The following is a 17,604-nucleotide window of genomic DNA, read 5'->3' as shown; positions in this document are numbered from 1 at the left end:
AGCAGTACCGAATGAAAGGCTTCGCCACATACACTGATCTGATCTCGTGCCTGCTTCTGGCCGAGGCAAACAATGAGCTCCTGATGAAGAACAGTGAAGCTAGACCTGTCGGATCTGCCCCATTACCAGAGGCCAATGAAGTTGAAAAGAAAAATCCCAACGAGTGCAATTACATCCAGAATGATAAGAGATCACACGGCAAAGGCTGTGGTGGATATAGAAACCGTGACAATTACTCGAACGGTCGAGATAGATACTTGGCCGGCCGGAAAGGAAACCACAATAACAGTGGTCGTGGTTCCAATCCCGGCCGTGGCCGAGGTGGATATGGACGAGGTCGAGGCGGTATATCCAAACCGTCTTACTCAACCAAATCCGTTTGTCACATATGTGGGATGAGCAACCATTGGGCCAAGAATTGTAGAACTCCTAAGCACTTATGTGAGCTCTACCAGGGAAGTATTAAAGACAAGAACCCGGAGGCTCATATGGTCCATGATTCCGGTTATGAGGCTGATAAAGAATCCGATGTTGCAAATGACGACCTGATGGACTTTGAGACTTCTGATTGTCTCAAAGACTAAAATTTTTGATACGACTTGTTTTTATTGCTTTATGATTGTTTTATGATTGATTTGGTGTTTTTAATTTCGGTGTTCTGCAACTTTAATAAATGAAAGTTTTGAAGTCTCTGAGAAATGAAATCTTATTTATAGAAATGAATGACGAAATGAGCATACTCGTGGTGGATAGTGGCACAAGTCATACAATACTTAGAGATAAAAGATATTTCTTAAATCTCACAATGCAAAGTGCAAACGTACACACCATTGCAGGTGTAGCCGGCCTGATTGAAGGTCACGGCCAGGCTTATGTATTGATGCGTAAGGGCACTCATCTAGAGATCAGAAATGCCTTGTATTCCCCAAGCTCTAAAAGGAGCCTATTGAGTTTCAAAGACATAAGATTGAACGGTTTCCATCTTGAAACATGGGAAGAAGGAAATAAAAAATTCCTTAATATAATTTCGATCACCAAAGGCTATAAAAGGATCCTAGAAACCTTATCTGCAATGTCTACTGGCCTATACTATGCAAAGGTCAGTATGATCGAGGCTAATGCCTGCGACAATTTCACCTTATGGCATAACCGGCTTGGCCATCCCGGTACTAACATGATGCGAAAGTTGATGATGAACTCACAAGGGCACACGTTCAAAGGAGTTGTCCCATACAATCTCACATGTGCAGCATGTGCACAAGGGAAACTCATAACTAGGCCGTCACCAGCCAAAGTTAATAAAGAGATCATAAATTTTCTGGAAATGATTCAGGGAGACATATGTGGACCAATACACCCACCTAGTGGGACGTTTCGGTATTTCATGGTCCTGATTGATGCATCGACCAGATGGTTGCATGTCTGCCTACTGTCCACTTGGAACTTGGCATTTGCACGCCTGCTTGCTCAGATAATAAGACTAAGAGCACACTTTCCAGACTTTCCTTTAAAGACTATACGTCTAGACAATGCTGGTGAGTTTACGTCCCAGACGTTTAATGACTATTGTATGTCCATGGGGGTAAGTGTAGAACATTCTGTGGCACATGTACATACGCAGAACGGCTTGGCCGAATCATTCATTAAACGTATCCAGCTGATAGCCAGACCATTGCTCATGCGGTCTCAGCTCCCGGTATCAGCGTGGGGACATGCCGTATTACATGCAGCAGAACTGATTCGTATCAGGCCATCTAGTGAGCATAGATATTCACCATCCCAGTTACTCACGGGTCATGAGCCAGACGTGTCCCACATCAAAACATTTGGATGTGCCGTCTACGTTCCAATTGCTCCACCACAGAGAACTAAAATGGGACCACAAAGGAGGATGAGAATATACGTAGGATATGACTCCCCAAGTATTATAAAGTATCTTGAGCCAACAACCGGTGATTTGTTTAAGGCCAGATACGCAGACTCACAGTTTGACGAGTCCACATATCCGACCTTAGGGGGAGATAACGGCCGGTTGAGCAAAGAAATCGAATGGTCTCGACCATCAATATCTTGGCAAGATCCTCGGACTAAAGAATGTGATATGGAAGTCCAAAAGATTATACATCTTCAAAAGCTAGCTAATCAACTGCCAGATTCATTTGCTGACCCAAATCGAGTGACAAAATCGTATATCCCGGCTTGTAATGCACCAATACGAATAGATTTCCAGAAGGGACAAGATCAAGTGGCTACAGAGTCTAAACAACGTCTCAAACGTGGTAGACCTATTGGTTCCAAAGATAAACAGTCTCGGAAGTCCAAGAGAGGTGCTGGATCCGAGAGCATCAAGGAAACCGTCCAGAACATTGATGGACCGGCCGAGCCGACCCAGACGGTCGAGCCAAGTGAGCCGGCAATGCCAAATGATCCGACCGTTCCAAATGATGGGGTTCGGGACGCCGAACTTCATGGGACACAAGGGCCGGACAATCAGGAGATCTCTATAAACCATATAATGTCTGGAACGAAATGGAACATAAATGATATCAACGTCGATGATATTTTTGCTTATAAAGTAGCACTTGAGATCATGGAAAAAAATGAGGATCTAGAACCCACGTCTATATATGAATGCATGCAAAGATCAGATTGGATCAAATGGAAAGAAGCTATAAACGTGGAGTTAGAATCATTAAAGAAAAGAGGCGTTTTTGGCCCTATACCCGTGACACCTAGAGATGCCAAACCAGTTGGATACAAATGAGTCTTTGTGAGAAAGAGAAATGAGAAAGGAGAAGTAGTGAGATACAAAGCACGGCTTGTAGCACAAGGATTCTCACAGAGACCAGGAATAGATTATGAGGAAACTTATTCCCTGTGGTGGACGCAACTACATTACGATATTTGATCAGTCTGGCCGTGAAAGAGAAGCTTGATCTACGCCTAATGGATGTAGTAACTGCTTATCTGTACGGTCCACTGGATAATGAAATTCATTTGAGAGTTCCAGAGGGTATTGAGCTCAAAGATAAGAAAGGTTCTCGAGAACAGCATTGTATTAAGCTGAATAAAGCCTCGTACGGTTTGAAACAATCAGGTCGAATGTGGTACAACTGATTATCAGAGTACCTAATGAAAGAAGGTTATAAGAACGATCCAATAAGTCCATGTATCTTTATAAAGAGATTTGACAGCAAGGGCTTCATGATTATGTCTGTCTATGTGGACGACCTGAATTTGATTGGAACCCCTGAAGAGATTTCCCAAACGGTCGAATGTCTAAATGTATTTGGCTAGCCATACAAGACCGGACATTAGTTTTGCCGTGAGTTTACTGTCTAGATTCAGTTCATGTCCGACACTTAGGCACTGGAACGGAATAAAACATCTGTTCAGATATCTGCAAGGAACAACCGATCTCGGTTTGTTCTATATGAGCCGACCAGGAGATAGCTTGGCCAGATATGCAGATGCTGGGTACTTATCTGACCCACACAATGCTAGATCTCAGACAGGTTATGTGTTTATACACAGTGGGGCTGCAATAAGCTGGCGGTCCTCAAAACAAACCTTAGTGGCAACATCATCTAATCATGCCGAGATCATAGCCATGTATGAAGCAAGCCGAGAGCTTGTGTGGTTGAGGAACATGACCGGCCATATCCTAAGGAAGAGTGGCTTGGCCGTGGGAAAAGAAAAGGAAGAACCAACGATCATCTATGAGGACAATGCAGCTTGTATAGCTCAGCTCAAAGATGGATACGTTAAGGGAGATAGAACAAAACATATCTTGCCTAAATTCTTCTTCACCCACGACCTGCAGAAGGCTAAAGAAGTTGAAGTGGTTCAGGTTCGGTCCAGTGACAATTCGGCCGATCTGTTCACTAAGTCTCTGCCGACCTCAACGTTCAGGAAGCTGGTTCATCAGATAGGAATGCGCCAGTTGAAGGATCTTCAGTGATGCCTTCATCAGGGGGAGTGTCATGTGTTGTACTCTTTTTCCTATCTACGGTTTCCATTTTTTCCCACCTTGGGTTTTTGGTTTTCCTAGAGAGGTCTTAATGAGGCAACGTCGTGCATGATACAAACCCATATGGTTATGGCATCCAAGGGGGAGTGTTATAAATCATTATGTGGATGGCCCATAACCAAGACCAAGACAAGGCCCAGCCGTGTCCAAGAGGAAAGAGAGTCGGCGCCCAAGAGGAGAGAGAGTCGGCCGACCTTAGATCTAGGATGTTTCCATTTATCTGTTTTAGATCTTTTCCTATTTCATGTTGTATTAGGTTTTGGATAATTTTTTTTTTCCTATACTTTGTAATCCTCATATAAGGAACATCTATTACTCATTAATAATACACAGACAATTCCCCATTCTTTTACAACACAAACAAGCTATTCGTAGAAACCGTATCTTTTTAAGTTTCGTAGGGGTGTTCAATCCGGATATCGGTTCGGTTTAGGTTCGGTTTTTTCGGTTTTCGGTATTTCAGTTAGTAAAATATAACTATCATTCTAAATCCATATTTAATTCGGTTTGGTTCGGTTTATATACCGTCGGTTTTCAATTTATTCGGTTTTATACCAAAAAACATAATTATTTAGTTTTAGATCATATAAAATGAATTTTAGAGTCATATTGTCAACACAGTCATTTATTAAAAATATATTACATGTTCAAATAAATGAACAAAAACGTAAAAATGCTTCTACCATCAAATAAAATCATCAAATCTGTAATTAAAATCAGAGCCTGAAATTTTGAAAATAAAAATATGAAACAAAACAGAAACATGAAAGAAAAGTTTTTCCACTCTTCCATATTTAGTGTTGATTAAAGTCATTCTTTTTCGATTGAACACGAAACTCTGTTTGTTTATAAATAAGAAAAAAGTTGTGAAAATTTTCCATTAATTATTTTCCATCAAATTTATCATCTTCATATTAATTTAGTGAATACTAAAATAAAGCAAAAAAAAAACTTAGAAAATAAGATGTTTGAATTGTGATGTATTCAAGTGTTTTACAAATTATATAAGGTTCTTTATTACTATAACATTATGGTAATAGTTATTAACACAAATTTAACTTATATAACAAATAGATTTACATGTATTGTTATAAAATAGATACATATTTACATGTTTCTACTTTTAATCGGTTTTGTTCGGTTTATTCGGTTTAATCGGTTATATACCAAACCATATCCAAATCCTACGGTTTTTATAAAATAATATCCATTCGGTTTATATGGTATATACCAAAACCAAACCATATTGTCTATTTCGGTTCGGTTCGGTTCGGTACGGTTTGGTTTTACCATATTGAACATCCCTATAGGAGAGGTAACCCCTCCGTCACAGGTTGAAGACCTCCTAAAAACGTGTATAGAACTAAAAAAAAAAACTGAAAAGATTTTAAAGTATATGAATTTTTTTAAACCACTTATATTTGAAGACGAAAAGATGAATCTGCATTTTTACAAAAACTTAGATGTTTTAAAATGGCGAAAGTGACATCTAGTATACAATATTATAATAATTACTAGGGTCGGCCCGCCTGTAGGCCCGTATTAGTTAATTTGATATTTACTAAATGCTCGAGTTGAAATTTGTTTTAAGATTCAAGAATTTGGCTATTTGTTATGTCTTACTTATTAGTATGCGGTGGTATAGTTGTTTTTCGATTATTCTTTCTTTGGTATTGTATCAAATTAACTAATTGTCCAACTCATAATTACAGATGTACAAATGTGGATTTGTGATAAAGTTTGATGACAATACTGTTTTTTTTTAATTCTTATTCATAGTGGAGTGTGCATGTGTCAGAAAGAGGCATATAACAACTTTTATGTTTTTGTATATGGATTTTAAATATATATTATTTTGTATAATGCATACTTGCTATACAACATTTGCTTGTAGACTAAAAAAATTGTTTTCTATATTTTTAAAAGAAAAATATTTAGTCTAGAATATAACATGGACATATGTATTGACTATATATAGAAGTTGAGTGTTATTTTAAAATGACATATATATAGAGATTTTTCAACTATTACTTCAGTGGCACAAAACATTTATAATTGTAAATACTTTCTTTTAAAAGCAAAACTAATAAAAGCGTGTACAACAAATGTATTTTGATATATATTATATGCATCAAATTATAAAGGTTGGAAACAATGCAAAACTGTTTGGAGCAAAGTTGTTAACTTCACGATCTTCATCTTGACGTCAGTTCAGTGTCGGCCCTGGCCACAAGCAGAAGAAGCATGGGCTTCCAGCTGACACGATAATAAGTATTTTCGCGGCCACATATTTATAAAAAGTGACTTTAGCCTAGTGGTTCTAAGAGAAATTACCAGTGCTAGAGGTGCTGGATTCAATTACCCTTAACTGCATTCATTTATTTTGGCTCTAAATATAAAATGGGACATGTGTTACTCCCAGAACGCACGAATTGATGACGTGGCTTCACGGGAGAGGGGCCAACATTTCTTTATATATATAGATAGATAGATTTCAAAAACCTGAAACTTTTATATTCTTAGTAGGCCGAACTTTAAAATATAAGCCCAAACTATTTTTGGACCGTATCCGGTCGGATTCAAATATGGATTTTGGGATGGACCAGGATGAGCCCAGTCAAATTAAAATCCATATCTTAAAGTAACTCTTTTGTTTGTTGTTTTGGCAAAAAAGTTTTGTCAACCTTATAAAAACCTTTAGCTAAATCTGTTAAAAATCAAATTCAAAATTTAAGCCCAATATATTCTTCAAACCCCACCAGAAGCCTAATCTTCAAAGCCTAAATCTGTTGATATTGGGTCATCACGGTTGTGAAGGAGCGTGAGTCTCGTTCTTGGTCACCTCAACAAACTCGTGATTGAAATGGCATTCTTGGCTCATGTAAACCAGTTTCCAATGGTAATGTTATTACTCTCCCTTACTTTATTAACTTCATTGTGCAGGCAAATACCGAATAGGAGCTCCCGGAATGTCTTCTTGGAACCTGTAGGTTAAGCCATCTAGACGCATCTAAATCAGTTCCCGTTGTTCCATAGTCCTAGCAAGATCAAAAGTGTTTCAGATCAAACATTCTTTGCAATCCACTGAGTCATATGCACGAATCGCGATAGGTTATTTTGGTTATGTGCTTATGAAACTCAGATTTATAAAGTTGGTTGTATTCTGCCGAAATTCTTTGTATCTATCATTGTCCGTTTGATTGTTCCAATACTTAGCTTCAGTGCTTTTGAATTCTACTACAATTGGTTTATTCAAGTGTTGTTATGATGTAGTATCACCCAAACGAAGAATATGTGCATGTTTGTTGATCCTTGCACTGCAATTTCCCACGATAAAGATCCTTTGACAACGCAGATTCATATTGAGAGTTGCAATCATTTCAGTTTCAGACCCTTTTTGTTTCTGCTGTACTTGCCCTTTGCAGATAAAGCTCTGACACACCAACAGATGCATATCTATTAAAAAAGGGGGAAAGATGGAAACTTTCATGAAACATAAACACGAGAACTACATAATAAAACAGAACCCACAAAACAAACTAAAGACTTAAGTTTATTCTTTATATAAATCAGAAACTGAATTGTCTCCAACAACAAGCTTAGTTAGCTACCAAGTCCTCTCATAATAGACTGTACAAACATAAGTCAAAGCAAGAGTTATTACAAATCCCTAAAAGCTCTTTTAGTTATACCTAACAACAACAAATCATCAGTCAGATTCAAATTGATGTCAGATTCAGAAGAGGAGCTTCCTGCCCCGTCCAGAGCCATTGTTCCTCCATTTCTTAGTGAGCTGCATCGGAGCTCCGGGACAAGTATCCGGAACCATTTTGGCAACCCGCGAAAGAGGCGTCTTGCAATCATCTAAACAGCAAGTCTCAGCGCTGCCCTGTTGCAGTCGCGCCGAGAGAATGATTTGCAAGAGACTCTGATAGATAGACTCGATGATGTCTTCATCGGACAAAGTGATGGTTCCTCTGGACTCTCTCTGTGTGGTTGTTATCAGTTCCTCTTCAGACAGAGAAAGGTCTGAATCAGATGGAGAAATGGAATCTGGGTCATCAGCGGTTGGAGTTTTAGGCTCTAAAGAAGCCTTCTTTTTTGCTTCACATGGATTTCCTTCTTGGTCCATTAGATTCACGAGATCTAAGAGAGCAGAACAAAAGGCATAATAAACAGAAATTAATTACGAATAAAAACAAAAAAAAAGGACAGAAATCAAATCTAGTAACTGTCGAATCTCGGGAAGCAACTATGGATTGCAGAGAGCTGAGAGAGAGAGAGGAGAGAGAGAATGAGTAGAGTACCTAAGAGAGAGAGAGAGAGAGAGGCTGAGTAGGTTTTTGTTTGCGCCATTTTTTAGGGATTTTTTGTACTTATATTATGCAAATTGAGATGAGAGGACTAGATGAATCTCCACCGTTCAATGTTTAGAAATGGACCTACACCTACCGTTCAGAGTTCAGACTCTCCTTTAACACCAGTTTGATTTTTTATAACTTTTGTGGGGTCTTCAGGACCAGGAGTCTTTGGACTTTCTCGCCAGTTAACTCATTGTAGTTGCGTTTGTGTGTCCGGTCTTTTTTTTGGGTTCAAATATCAATTTTCATTAACCATTATATCATGGTTACAAAGATTTCGACCTCAGTAGATTTTCAACCAGAGATATAATAAACTGATCAAGAACATGTCTATGGATCATTCTTGGTCTTGATCATTTTTTTTTCTTTTGGCAAATTTTAATAAAAAAAATTTAGTAAACCTTTTTTAGATGGTGAAGTTACTCTACTATTTTTTCTAAGAAATAAAAGAATAAAATTTCAACGCACTTTATAATAAAATAAAAAACAACAAACATTAATTTTCAAATCAGCGACTAATTATTTATATATCATAAATTAAATTGTAATTTTTGAAATATTTTAAAAAGTATTCACGAATTACAATGATTTTTTTTAACTATCGTAAAACTAATATCATTTATTTAAACAAGAAAAATAAATTTAAAAGTTTATACTTTCCTATTGATCATATCCCCAGTATATTAATACAAAAAACATTTTAAAAGTTATAACATGTAGTTTGTACTAATTAAAAAAGTCTCTTGTTGAGTTATCACGTAATTGAAATACTAATTTTGCTTACGTGGCAGCTTGAGAATCAATTGAGAATTTTGTTAGTTGATATATGGTGTTTTAGACATCTTGTATATATGATTTTCAATTGGTTTTCAAGTCTTTATCGAGTATTCTTAGTCTTTTTCGAGTCATTACAAGTCTGAAATTGCATTGGATGGGAGATGGACCAGCTGAAACAAAAGAGGCAGAAAAGAGTGCAATTTGGTGATTTTCACGCAGAACAGTCTTGATGGTTGTTCCCGATCGCGCGAAACACCCCGAGTGTTTGTTCCAGCGGCAGAGATTTTTAAAGAAGTTTCCAAATATTTCGGGATTTTACTTAAGGCTTCCCCCTTTTACTCTCAGGCCGCCATAGACCTGCATATTTATCTTTTCTTATTATTCTAGACATTCTACGTTACTTTTTAAAGAGATTTTGGAGAGAGAAAACTTGTACTCTTGTTAAGGGAGAAGAATCTCTACATCCTTTGGAGAAGATTTCTAAACCCTCTTTACTTTTTATTATTGATTCAAATATGTTTTTTTTCATCTGTTATCTCTATGTTTTCTCTGTTCATGGCTGAGTAATCCACTTGCTTAGTCTAGGGTGTTAGATCCGTGAGTTAAACATAGATAAATGAAACCATTGATTGTCTTTATTCATAACTGTTCTTAATGCTTGCATTAAACTGGCCGCTTAATGTTAGATCCTAGGTATAACTTGTTCATTAACCGTGTAATATGTTGCTAGATCTGTTATGAATGAGCATTGCATCCCTAATAAGCGAAAGTAGATATTAGGGTGTTTTGTGAACATATCGGACTTGATCTCTATTGCTTGCTGTCGCGTCTTGATCCAAACGAGAGTTTAGGTATCAAGATCGATCAGCATAGGGAGCAGTACCACGACAATAGACTGTTCTACTTGAGTGATCCGAGTTCTAGACTTGCTCTTAATTGAACTTGAATAATTATTTGGCCCACACTTGTTTAACACCCTATCAAACCACCCTAGGCTAGCATTTTAATCATCTGAAATCTTTAATTAATGTTGTTACTTGCTTGGCACGATAAACTTAATACTATATTTTAAAAATATTATCTTATTTAATGTTTATATTTGAGTTCGTGTTTTAATTAAATTTATTAGATTTCAGATATATATGTTTTATGGTCTGTATATGATGACCATTTACTTTAATATATACTAGATTTTGACCTACGGGTGTTTGTTATTCATAATCATATATTTTTAACTTTCGAAAATTTGATAAATTCAAATGCTTATACTCAAGATGTTATAGATTCATATGTTTTCAGGTTTAACATTGGTGCGTCTTGTCAATGTGATTAGCCTTCGTTTATAAATTATGAGATTGTGTTTTTTTTATTGTGCCTTTATTTAGTTTATTTGGTAAATTAAACTGTAAAGTTCTAGAAGTTTAAGTATACTTGTTAGTTTTATTAAATTATATTACAAATATTTTTTTTTAAAGTTGAATATAAAGTTCAAAAATTTTATATAGATTTTTAAAACAAATACATTATTTAGGCAAACCAAAAAATAATGAAACCAAGTTAAAAATACATTCAAAAATAAAAAGAATGTAAAAAAAAAATAAGAACAGATTTAAAAAATAATAATTTAACAAACCTAATAAATGTTAAATTGGGACATTTTTTATGAAAAAAATTGGTACATCATAATTGACCTTTTTCAATAATCCAAGCCCATATGTGTATATTTAATAAATCTATTTTATTAAAACGGGAGTGAATTTTATTTTATATAAAATATTTTATTTGACGTAAAATATTTTATTTTGAAAAATAGATTTGTTAATATAAGTAAACATGCTAATTGGTTTTCTTAGTTTATAAATAAACACATCAAAAAATAGTTAATGTAATTAAAGTTACTAATTGACGAATATTTATATGACATATTATTTTGATTAATTTAGTATCTAACCACAATATGAACAACCAACAAATTATAAACAATTAAAAATATCGATCTATCATATATGTTATATATTACAAATCGAAAACCAACACCTATATGGATATATCTGATATTTAGTTATTTAATGACTTCTAACATCTAACTTTATCTCATTTTAATCATTTAGATTGCATATTAGGTGTATATATATATTGCATTTGCATACATAATTGCATATACAAGGATTAAAGTGCACACTTGAGAAGTTTGAGTCAAAATTCTGAGGTTATTCTAATCAATTTAGAATTATTGGGGCAAATGTGAAAACAACAGAAAATTCAGATACCAAGGTTACAAAATTGGAATATTCGCTGGGTTTAGATAACACAATTGAAAGATTCGGGGTTGATTTGAAAGGATGTTTCTGTAATTTACAAAGCTTTTGGTCGATCTGAAAATAATCAGAAATGTGAGGGATCTAAAGTGCAAATACGGAGAAGCCAGCCATTGGAATGGATTGAGCTTTATCTTTGCCGGATCTGGAGCTTGACGACGCCGGCGGCCATGACGACGAAGCCCACGACAGAGCAGAGAGACGGAATGGAGAAGTTGTGGAGTTTCGTTATGCAGCAAGCAGCAGAGATGGAGACTGGAGGCCAAGGAGGAACATCTCTCTCGATCTTTCTCTTCTTGCTTCCTTTTATAACCGGAGTTTCATAAAGATCACAACTCTTTTTCTTCACAAGGAATCTGGGCACGGCCATAGGAAAACAGAGAGAATATTTTCAGAATTGTTGGAAGGTTCTATCTATAGCAAAAGGAGAAGAAGAAGAAGACGTATTTTGCTTTGAGGCAAACTGGAAGAAATCCTAGAAAGAGAGGCAGATAATAAAGAAGAAGGAGAAGATAGAAGATCAATAATACTGGAATGCTGAGACTTAAAACGATCAGGTTTCGAAGAGGGAGACAGATATAAATTTCATGTTATTTTAAAGTTATGATCGATGGCTTGGTTTGTAATGGGTCATTGAATGTACGAAACAACAGATCATTGGTTTCCTTGGTTTGGGTTAAAAAAATGTAAGGTTTACACTGTCCAAATTTAATTAATTGGCTGGTGGTAGCGAAGGCACAGTTTAGGAAATATATAAAACTATTGTGTTTTGATTAATGTCACACGATTATGTTTTGATTTGTGGCATAGGATTGTAATTATTAGGGAAAAGTCAGGGTCAATTCAGTTTTGTACTCCTGTTTTAATAGTTTAGATATAGTATCTCTGTTTACTGTAATAATTAGGATGCGGTTATTATCCGAGCCGAACCTACCAAACCGAACCGAAAATTTCAGTTGTCAGTTAGTTTGATTTGAAGGTTTGGTTTGGTTCGGTAATCGGAAAGTTTGGTTTTATAAAAAATAATTATTTTACCAAATAGTACCAATTAAAAAAGTCCACATTGGACTAGCCGAACAAACCAAAATTCAAACCGAAATAACCAACATTAATCGGAATAATTCATTTTAATTTAATTTAAATCAAAAAATTTACCGAACTAACCGCAAAATCAAAAACATCTGAAATTTTTTGGAAACCGAACTAACCGAAAACCTAGCTGAATTCCTTTTTTTGTTCATTTTGGTGAGATTTAAGCGATCCGAACTAACCAAAATTCTAATTGACCGACCCGATTTAACCGAAGAAACTGAACCCGCAGGTCTAATAATAGTTGTTCGACCTTAAATAATAATGATTGAAGCCACAACTAAAAATATAGTGTTTATTTCACCTTTTAAGGCGAACCTAGAATAAATCGAAGTTTGTATATATATATATATATTATTTTTTTTGTCAACCGAAGTTTGTATATATAATGTAACTATACACACATACGTCTATCTTATTAAATTAGAAAATCACAACTTCTTCTAGGTAGATTTTTAAGGTGGACTTTATATTTTAATTAAATGTCTATCTCTTATAAATTAAAGGTACCATAACCGATTTCATAGTTTTAATTAAATGCCTAATCCCTTATGAATTAGACGTACCATATCCAACCTCATAATTATTATTAAACGTACCATAACTGTCCCTATACTGATATCTATGTTAATACAAACTATACAGTTTCAGAATATAACCGTCGACTATGTCTTATAACCCTGTTAAAATCGGACTGAATTTTAGAATCATAAACACAAAATAATAATCAACCACTAGACTATGCCAAACGAACAAGAATACATTATACATGCTCCAATTTTAATGTTTCAGCGATGGACACATAGATATCAGAACATATGCTATAAAAATATTTTGTTAAAAAAAAATCACTTCTGAACATCGGTTCATACCACAAGTTCATCTTAGTTGCTCATTTTTTTTTCTTTTCAAACTGATCAAACACAATATTTCGATTTGGAAGTTCGTATATTTCTGTTAATAATTTATATATATATATATCTATAATTTCGGTACATTTCATAACAGAAACATCAAATTTTACTTAACAATAACCCTTTCTCCAAGTCGTATCAAATATGCATAATATCTTGGTGACCATATTGCATGATTTGGTATTTATTATAGATTAGGAAATTGCCATAGGGAATATTTGTGTAGTATATTCGATGCACATGATTATTTACATAACCGATATAGATATCTCGAATTTTACTTTGAAATAAAAAAATTTATGAAAAACCATTTCTCCAAGTCGTTTCAATTATGTCTAATATCTCGGTGACCATATACTGTGATTTGGTATTTATTATAGGTTTCTTAATTGGTTTAGTGAATATTTGGGTGGTACATTCGTTTCCTTGCCCCAAAATTAAACTATAAATACTGGTCTTCTAAATCATCTTTACACATCCACGATAAACTCCAAAAAAGAAAATGACGAAACCAAGCACTTTCGATTACTTAATGGTGTCAAACCATTAAGAAACAATTGGCTAATTCGCGTTAAAGTACTTCATGCTTGGAAACAAAACACCAGTTTTGGAGGCGACACATTTGAATGCGTCTTAGCTGATGAAACTGTGAGTATTGTTTATTGTTATATTTTAGTTACCATCTTATAGTATTCATTATATAATTTGAATTTTTATGTTATGTAGGGTGTAAAGATTGCAGCATATTGCAAAAGGAATCAATTTTGTTTGTCTCCAACGTGATTTACCGGTTTGAGAGTGGAAAACTATCGATACTTTTTAAGTTCTAGCCGCTTCTGGACAATATCGCCCAACAATTCATCAATACAAATTGATTTTTTCAGGCGACACAGTGGTAACTGGATGTAATTTTCTATCTGATCATCTTTTTCTTTCTCTTTCGAGTTACGATGAGTTAAGGAATATCGACGAGAAGAAAAATATTTTTCTTAAAGGTACACATGTTTATTGATTACTTTGTAATGAATATTATGATCTTATTAAAGTTTTGGACAGATCTTGAATTCTTTTGTCGTAAATTCATTATGTATTGTTGTTCACACAGATGTTATTGGACAAGTCGTGGATCTTCATGGGGTTCAAACGGTTCAAGCTTTGGGGAAATAGAAAAAGAAAGTTCAATTTCGTTTGCGTGATTGCATGTAAATTACATGTATACGTTGGGACAGAATATTGGTGTTATGAATTACGTTGGTTCAAATTATGTTTCTAAAACAAATATAAACATATATAGTTTTATATATTACATAGTATAGTAATATTGTATAGTGTTATATTTATAACTTTGTCCTGAAAACAAACCAAACTGAAATATAATATATATCAGAAAATGTTTGGAACCATTACACAAAATATATTAGACGTCAGAATATAATAAATTCACTGGGAAATTATGTAATAATTGTTTAAAAAATTAACTTCATAATGTACACAACAAAATCAAAACACAAGTTTCATAGCAAATTTTGCATTACAATAAAAAAACGCAACCCACATTCGCAAAAGAATGAAAACCCGTCTGACCGGGCGGGTCATGATCTAGTTATAACTTAACGTAGCTACATAATAACTATAAGGATGATATTATACTATTCTTTATTAGATAGAAATCTGACATAAACATTTAACGATGACTATTCATTTATAAATACCAATGATAATTGTATAATGTATACCAATAATGACTTTTGTTAGAAATATAATTATTTATATGTACATTGTATTTTGTTAGAAAAATATTATATTTGAGTAAATTTAGGTTAAGTTGTTAAGTTACTAATTAATGGTCCTACTATGACTTCTTTATAGTAGATAAAAAATAGGATCCTAAATTAATAGATTAGATAAATTATTGAAACCAATAAACATTTCATATTTAAAAAAAAAATCGTTGATTTAAAATTTTGTTTCACAAATATGCAAATAATCATAAAATCATATGAGTAGAAATCTCATTTAATAAATATTCATATTAAAAGTATACTATATATCGATTTTAATATCATTCAAGTTTAATTATATATCATATATGATAGATAAGATTGTTTGTTTTGATTTATTTACACTAAAATGATTGCGAATAAACAAGAACGGTCGTTTGATTTATATGCGCATTCAAATTTATGACATAATAGTAACTAATTTCTTAGTTATTTAATATATAATTATTATTTTATTATTTCATAATATGCAGAAAAATATAAATAAGTAATAAATATTTGCACAAGGCGCATATCTTAACCTAAGTATGTATCTCTTTAATAATTTTAAATCTTAAACATTTTTTAAATCTCATGCCAAAACAAAATAACGAAATGAGAATAAACTCAAAAATCAATATTTATATCGAGCAATAACCAAAATGAAAAAAAAAATGACACAAAATATTGAAGATAGATAGGATTGGCACGTGAAATACTAAATCATGATATAAAACCGAGCTGGCATATTTTCATTGTAACCAAATAGTAGGCCTGAGATTCTTCGGCCTAAACGTTTGGTTCTTATGCGATAAGTGATTTTTTTGACATAAAATATTTTTTTAAATGGGATCAGCTCATCAGTAAACAAATTATTTAATTAACAAAAAATATTTAAACTTTTTTAAGGGCCAAAATATTTATTTGATCAAGAATATAAATTTTATTTTTCCATAAGATATTTCTTAAATAATTTTCATATAATTTCATCCTGCGTAAGGCGCATGTCTTGTCCTAGTACATGTTAATATCAAATATTATTTTCTCATTGTAGAAACGAAGAGGTGTGAGTTTGCTGTAGATACTTCTACCATGAAGATGGTTATGGATATGTTATCAGATGTTAGATTGGACACAAGCTTATTAGACATGCTTTCTTGAATAATGTAAGCTTCTGGCTGTTTATAAAGGTTTGCTTATCTGGTCTTCCTGTCAGTGTTGGCATCTACAGACAGGAGTCTGAAGAGGGATGTTGAAGAAAGATCATTTAATTGTGTCTCCAATGCCATCAAAAGAAAAATTGTTGAAAAGAGATAATTTATTTGTATATCCCCAAGAAGAAAAAGGAGCAGATCAGGCCTCAAAAGTCATAGTATCTGCCTCTTTTCTTGTCGAATCAAACAGTACAGTGGATAGATATCTTTCACCAAGACTCGGGAAAGACATTCAGCTGTTACATCGCTGTTCATGAACTAAGCTTCCATGAGTTCACTGATTGTTGTTTATGTTCAGGTTTTAAATTGTCGTTGGCCTCTTTGCAAGTTTGATTGCTGTGGCAGCTGCTAGTCCAGATGAGATTCCCACCTAACAGTATATATTGCTTTTAGTTGTTAGGAAGAGACAAGTAGTGTGATAACTATTAGTGGTTAGGATGACATTCAGTGGATTGGACCAAGGACTAGTGGTTAGGATGACATTCAGTGGAATGGACCAAGACCAGGCCCGACCCTGACCTAAAGCCCAGCAAGCAAGGACTTTGGGCGCCAAATTATATGACACATTTAAGGGCGCCAAAATTTGTCAAAATTGTCTTTAGTACAGTGGCGAAAGGTATTATCAAATATTCTTATGAACCAGAGTTCGAATCTGGCTCACGCACTTATGGGGCAATTATTTTTTCTTTGCTTTAGGCATAATATGAAGCTGGCCGGTACTGACCAATACATTGTTATTTGTCAGCATAGCGGAGAGCATGGTATATATGTTTCCTTTTGAAATGCGAAGAACTCACTAATAAACCTTCTTCTCGAATCCCGAGCAAGAAGCCTTGCCATGTCAATGGATTCTACCAGAAACAAAACCATCATTTTTTCCAAATGAACCTTTCCATATCTCAGGTCCAGTTGTCTCATATTGGATCTGCAACAAAACAGTGAAAACACACACACAGCATCGTGCCAAAGTATCAAAAACAATAAAAACATATTATCTATCAGCTTCTCGATTAACAATAGGTCATTACAGAGTATATTACAAAACTAACAAGCGAATTAAAATTATTCATGTCACGCTTAAATTTTGGTGATATAATATAATATAGTTCTAAAATATATTTAAACTAGGTTAGGATCCGCG

At 34.2% G+C, this 17,604-nt stretch overlaps 2 protein-coding genes across 2 annotated transcripts; one reads left to right on the top strand and one right to left on the bottom strand.

The window, feature by feature from the left end:
- The first annotated feature begins 83 nt into the window (after positions 1 to 83).
- Positions 84 to 584, top strand: LOC125585852. The gene has a single exon (XM_048755555.1). The coding sequence runs from the start codon at positions 84 to 86 to the stop codon at positions 582 to 584; it is 501 nt and encodes a 166-aa protein (XP_048611512.1).
- Positions 585 to 7,574: 6,990 nt separating this feature from the next.
- On the bottom strand, positions 7,575 to 8,483 carry BNAC04G15940D (cyclin-dependent protein kinase inhibitor SMR11). Its single transcript, XM_013831630.3, has 2 exons — positions 8,338 to 8,483; positions 7,575 to 8,176 (listed from the first exon to the last, which is right to left on the bottom strand). Exons 1-2 carry the CDS (start codon positions 8,384 to 8,386, stop codon positions 7,767 to 7,769), a joined length of 459 nt encoding a protein of 152 aa, XP_013687084.2. The 5' UTR covers positions 8,387 to 8,483; the 3' UTR covers positions 7,575 to 7,766.
- Positions 8,484 to 17,604: the final 9,121 nt, after the last annotated feature.

The sequence above is a fragment of the Brassica napus genome, chromosome C4, assembly GCF_020379485.1.
Source record: "Brassica napus cultivar Da-Ae chromosome C4, Da-Ae, whole genome shotgun sequence".
Lineage (NCBI taxonomy): Eukaryota > Viridiplantae > Streptophyta > Magnoliopsida > Brassicales > Brassicaceae > Brassica > Brassica napus.
This window is presented reverse-complemented; position numbering and strand designations above follow the sequence as displayed.

Bases quoted from the DNA above. Each gene is read 5' to 3' on its own strand.
- LOC125585852 (XM_048755555.1), top strand. From the start codon at position 84: ATGAAGAACAGTGAAGCTAGACCTGTCGGATCTGCCCCATTACCAGAG.
- BNAC04G15940D (XM_013831630.3), bottom strand. From the start codon at position 8,386: ATGGCGCAAACAAAAACCTACTCAGCCTCTCTCTCTCTCTCTCTCTTA. The intron at 8,177-8,337 runs GTACTCTACTCA...CTGCTCTCTTAG, and splicing joins TCTCTCTCTCTCTCTCTTAG to ATCTCGTGAATCTAATGGAC.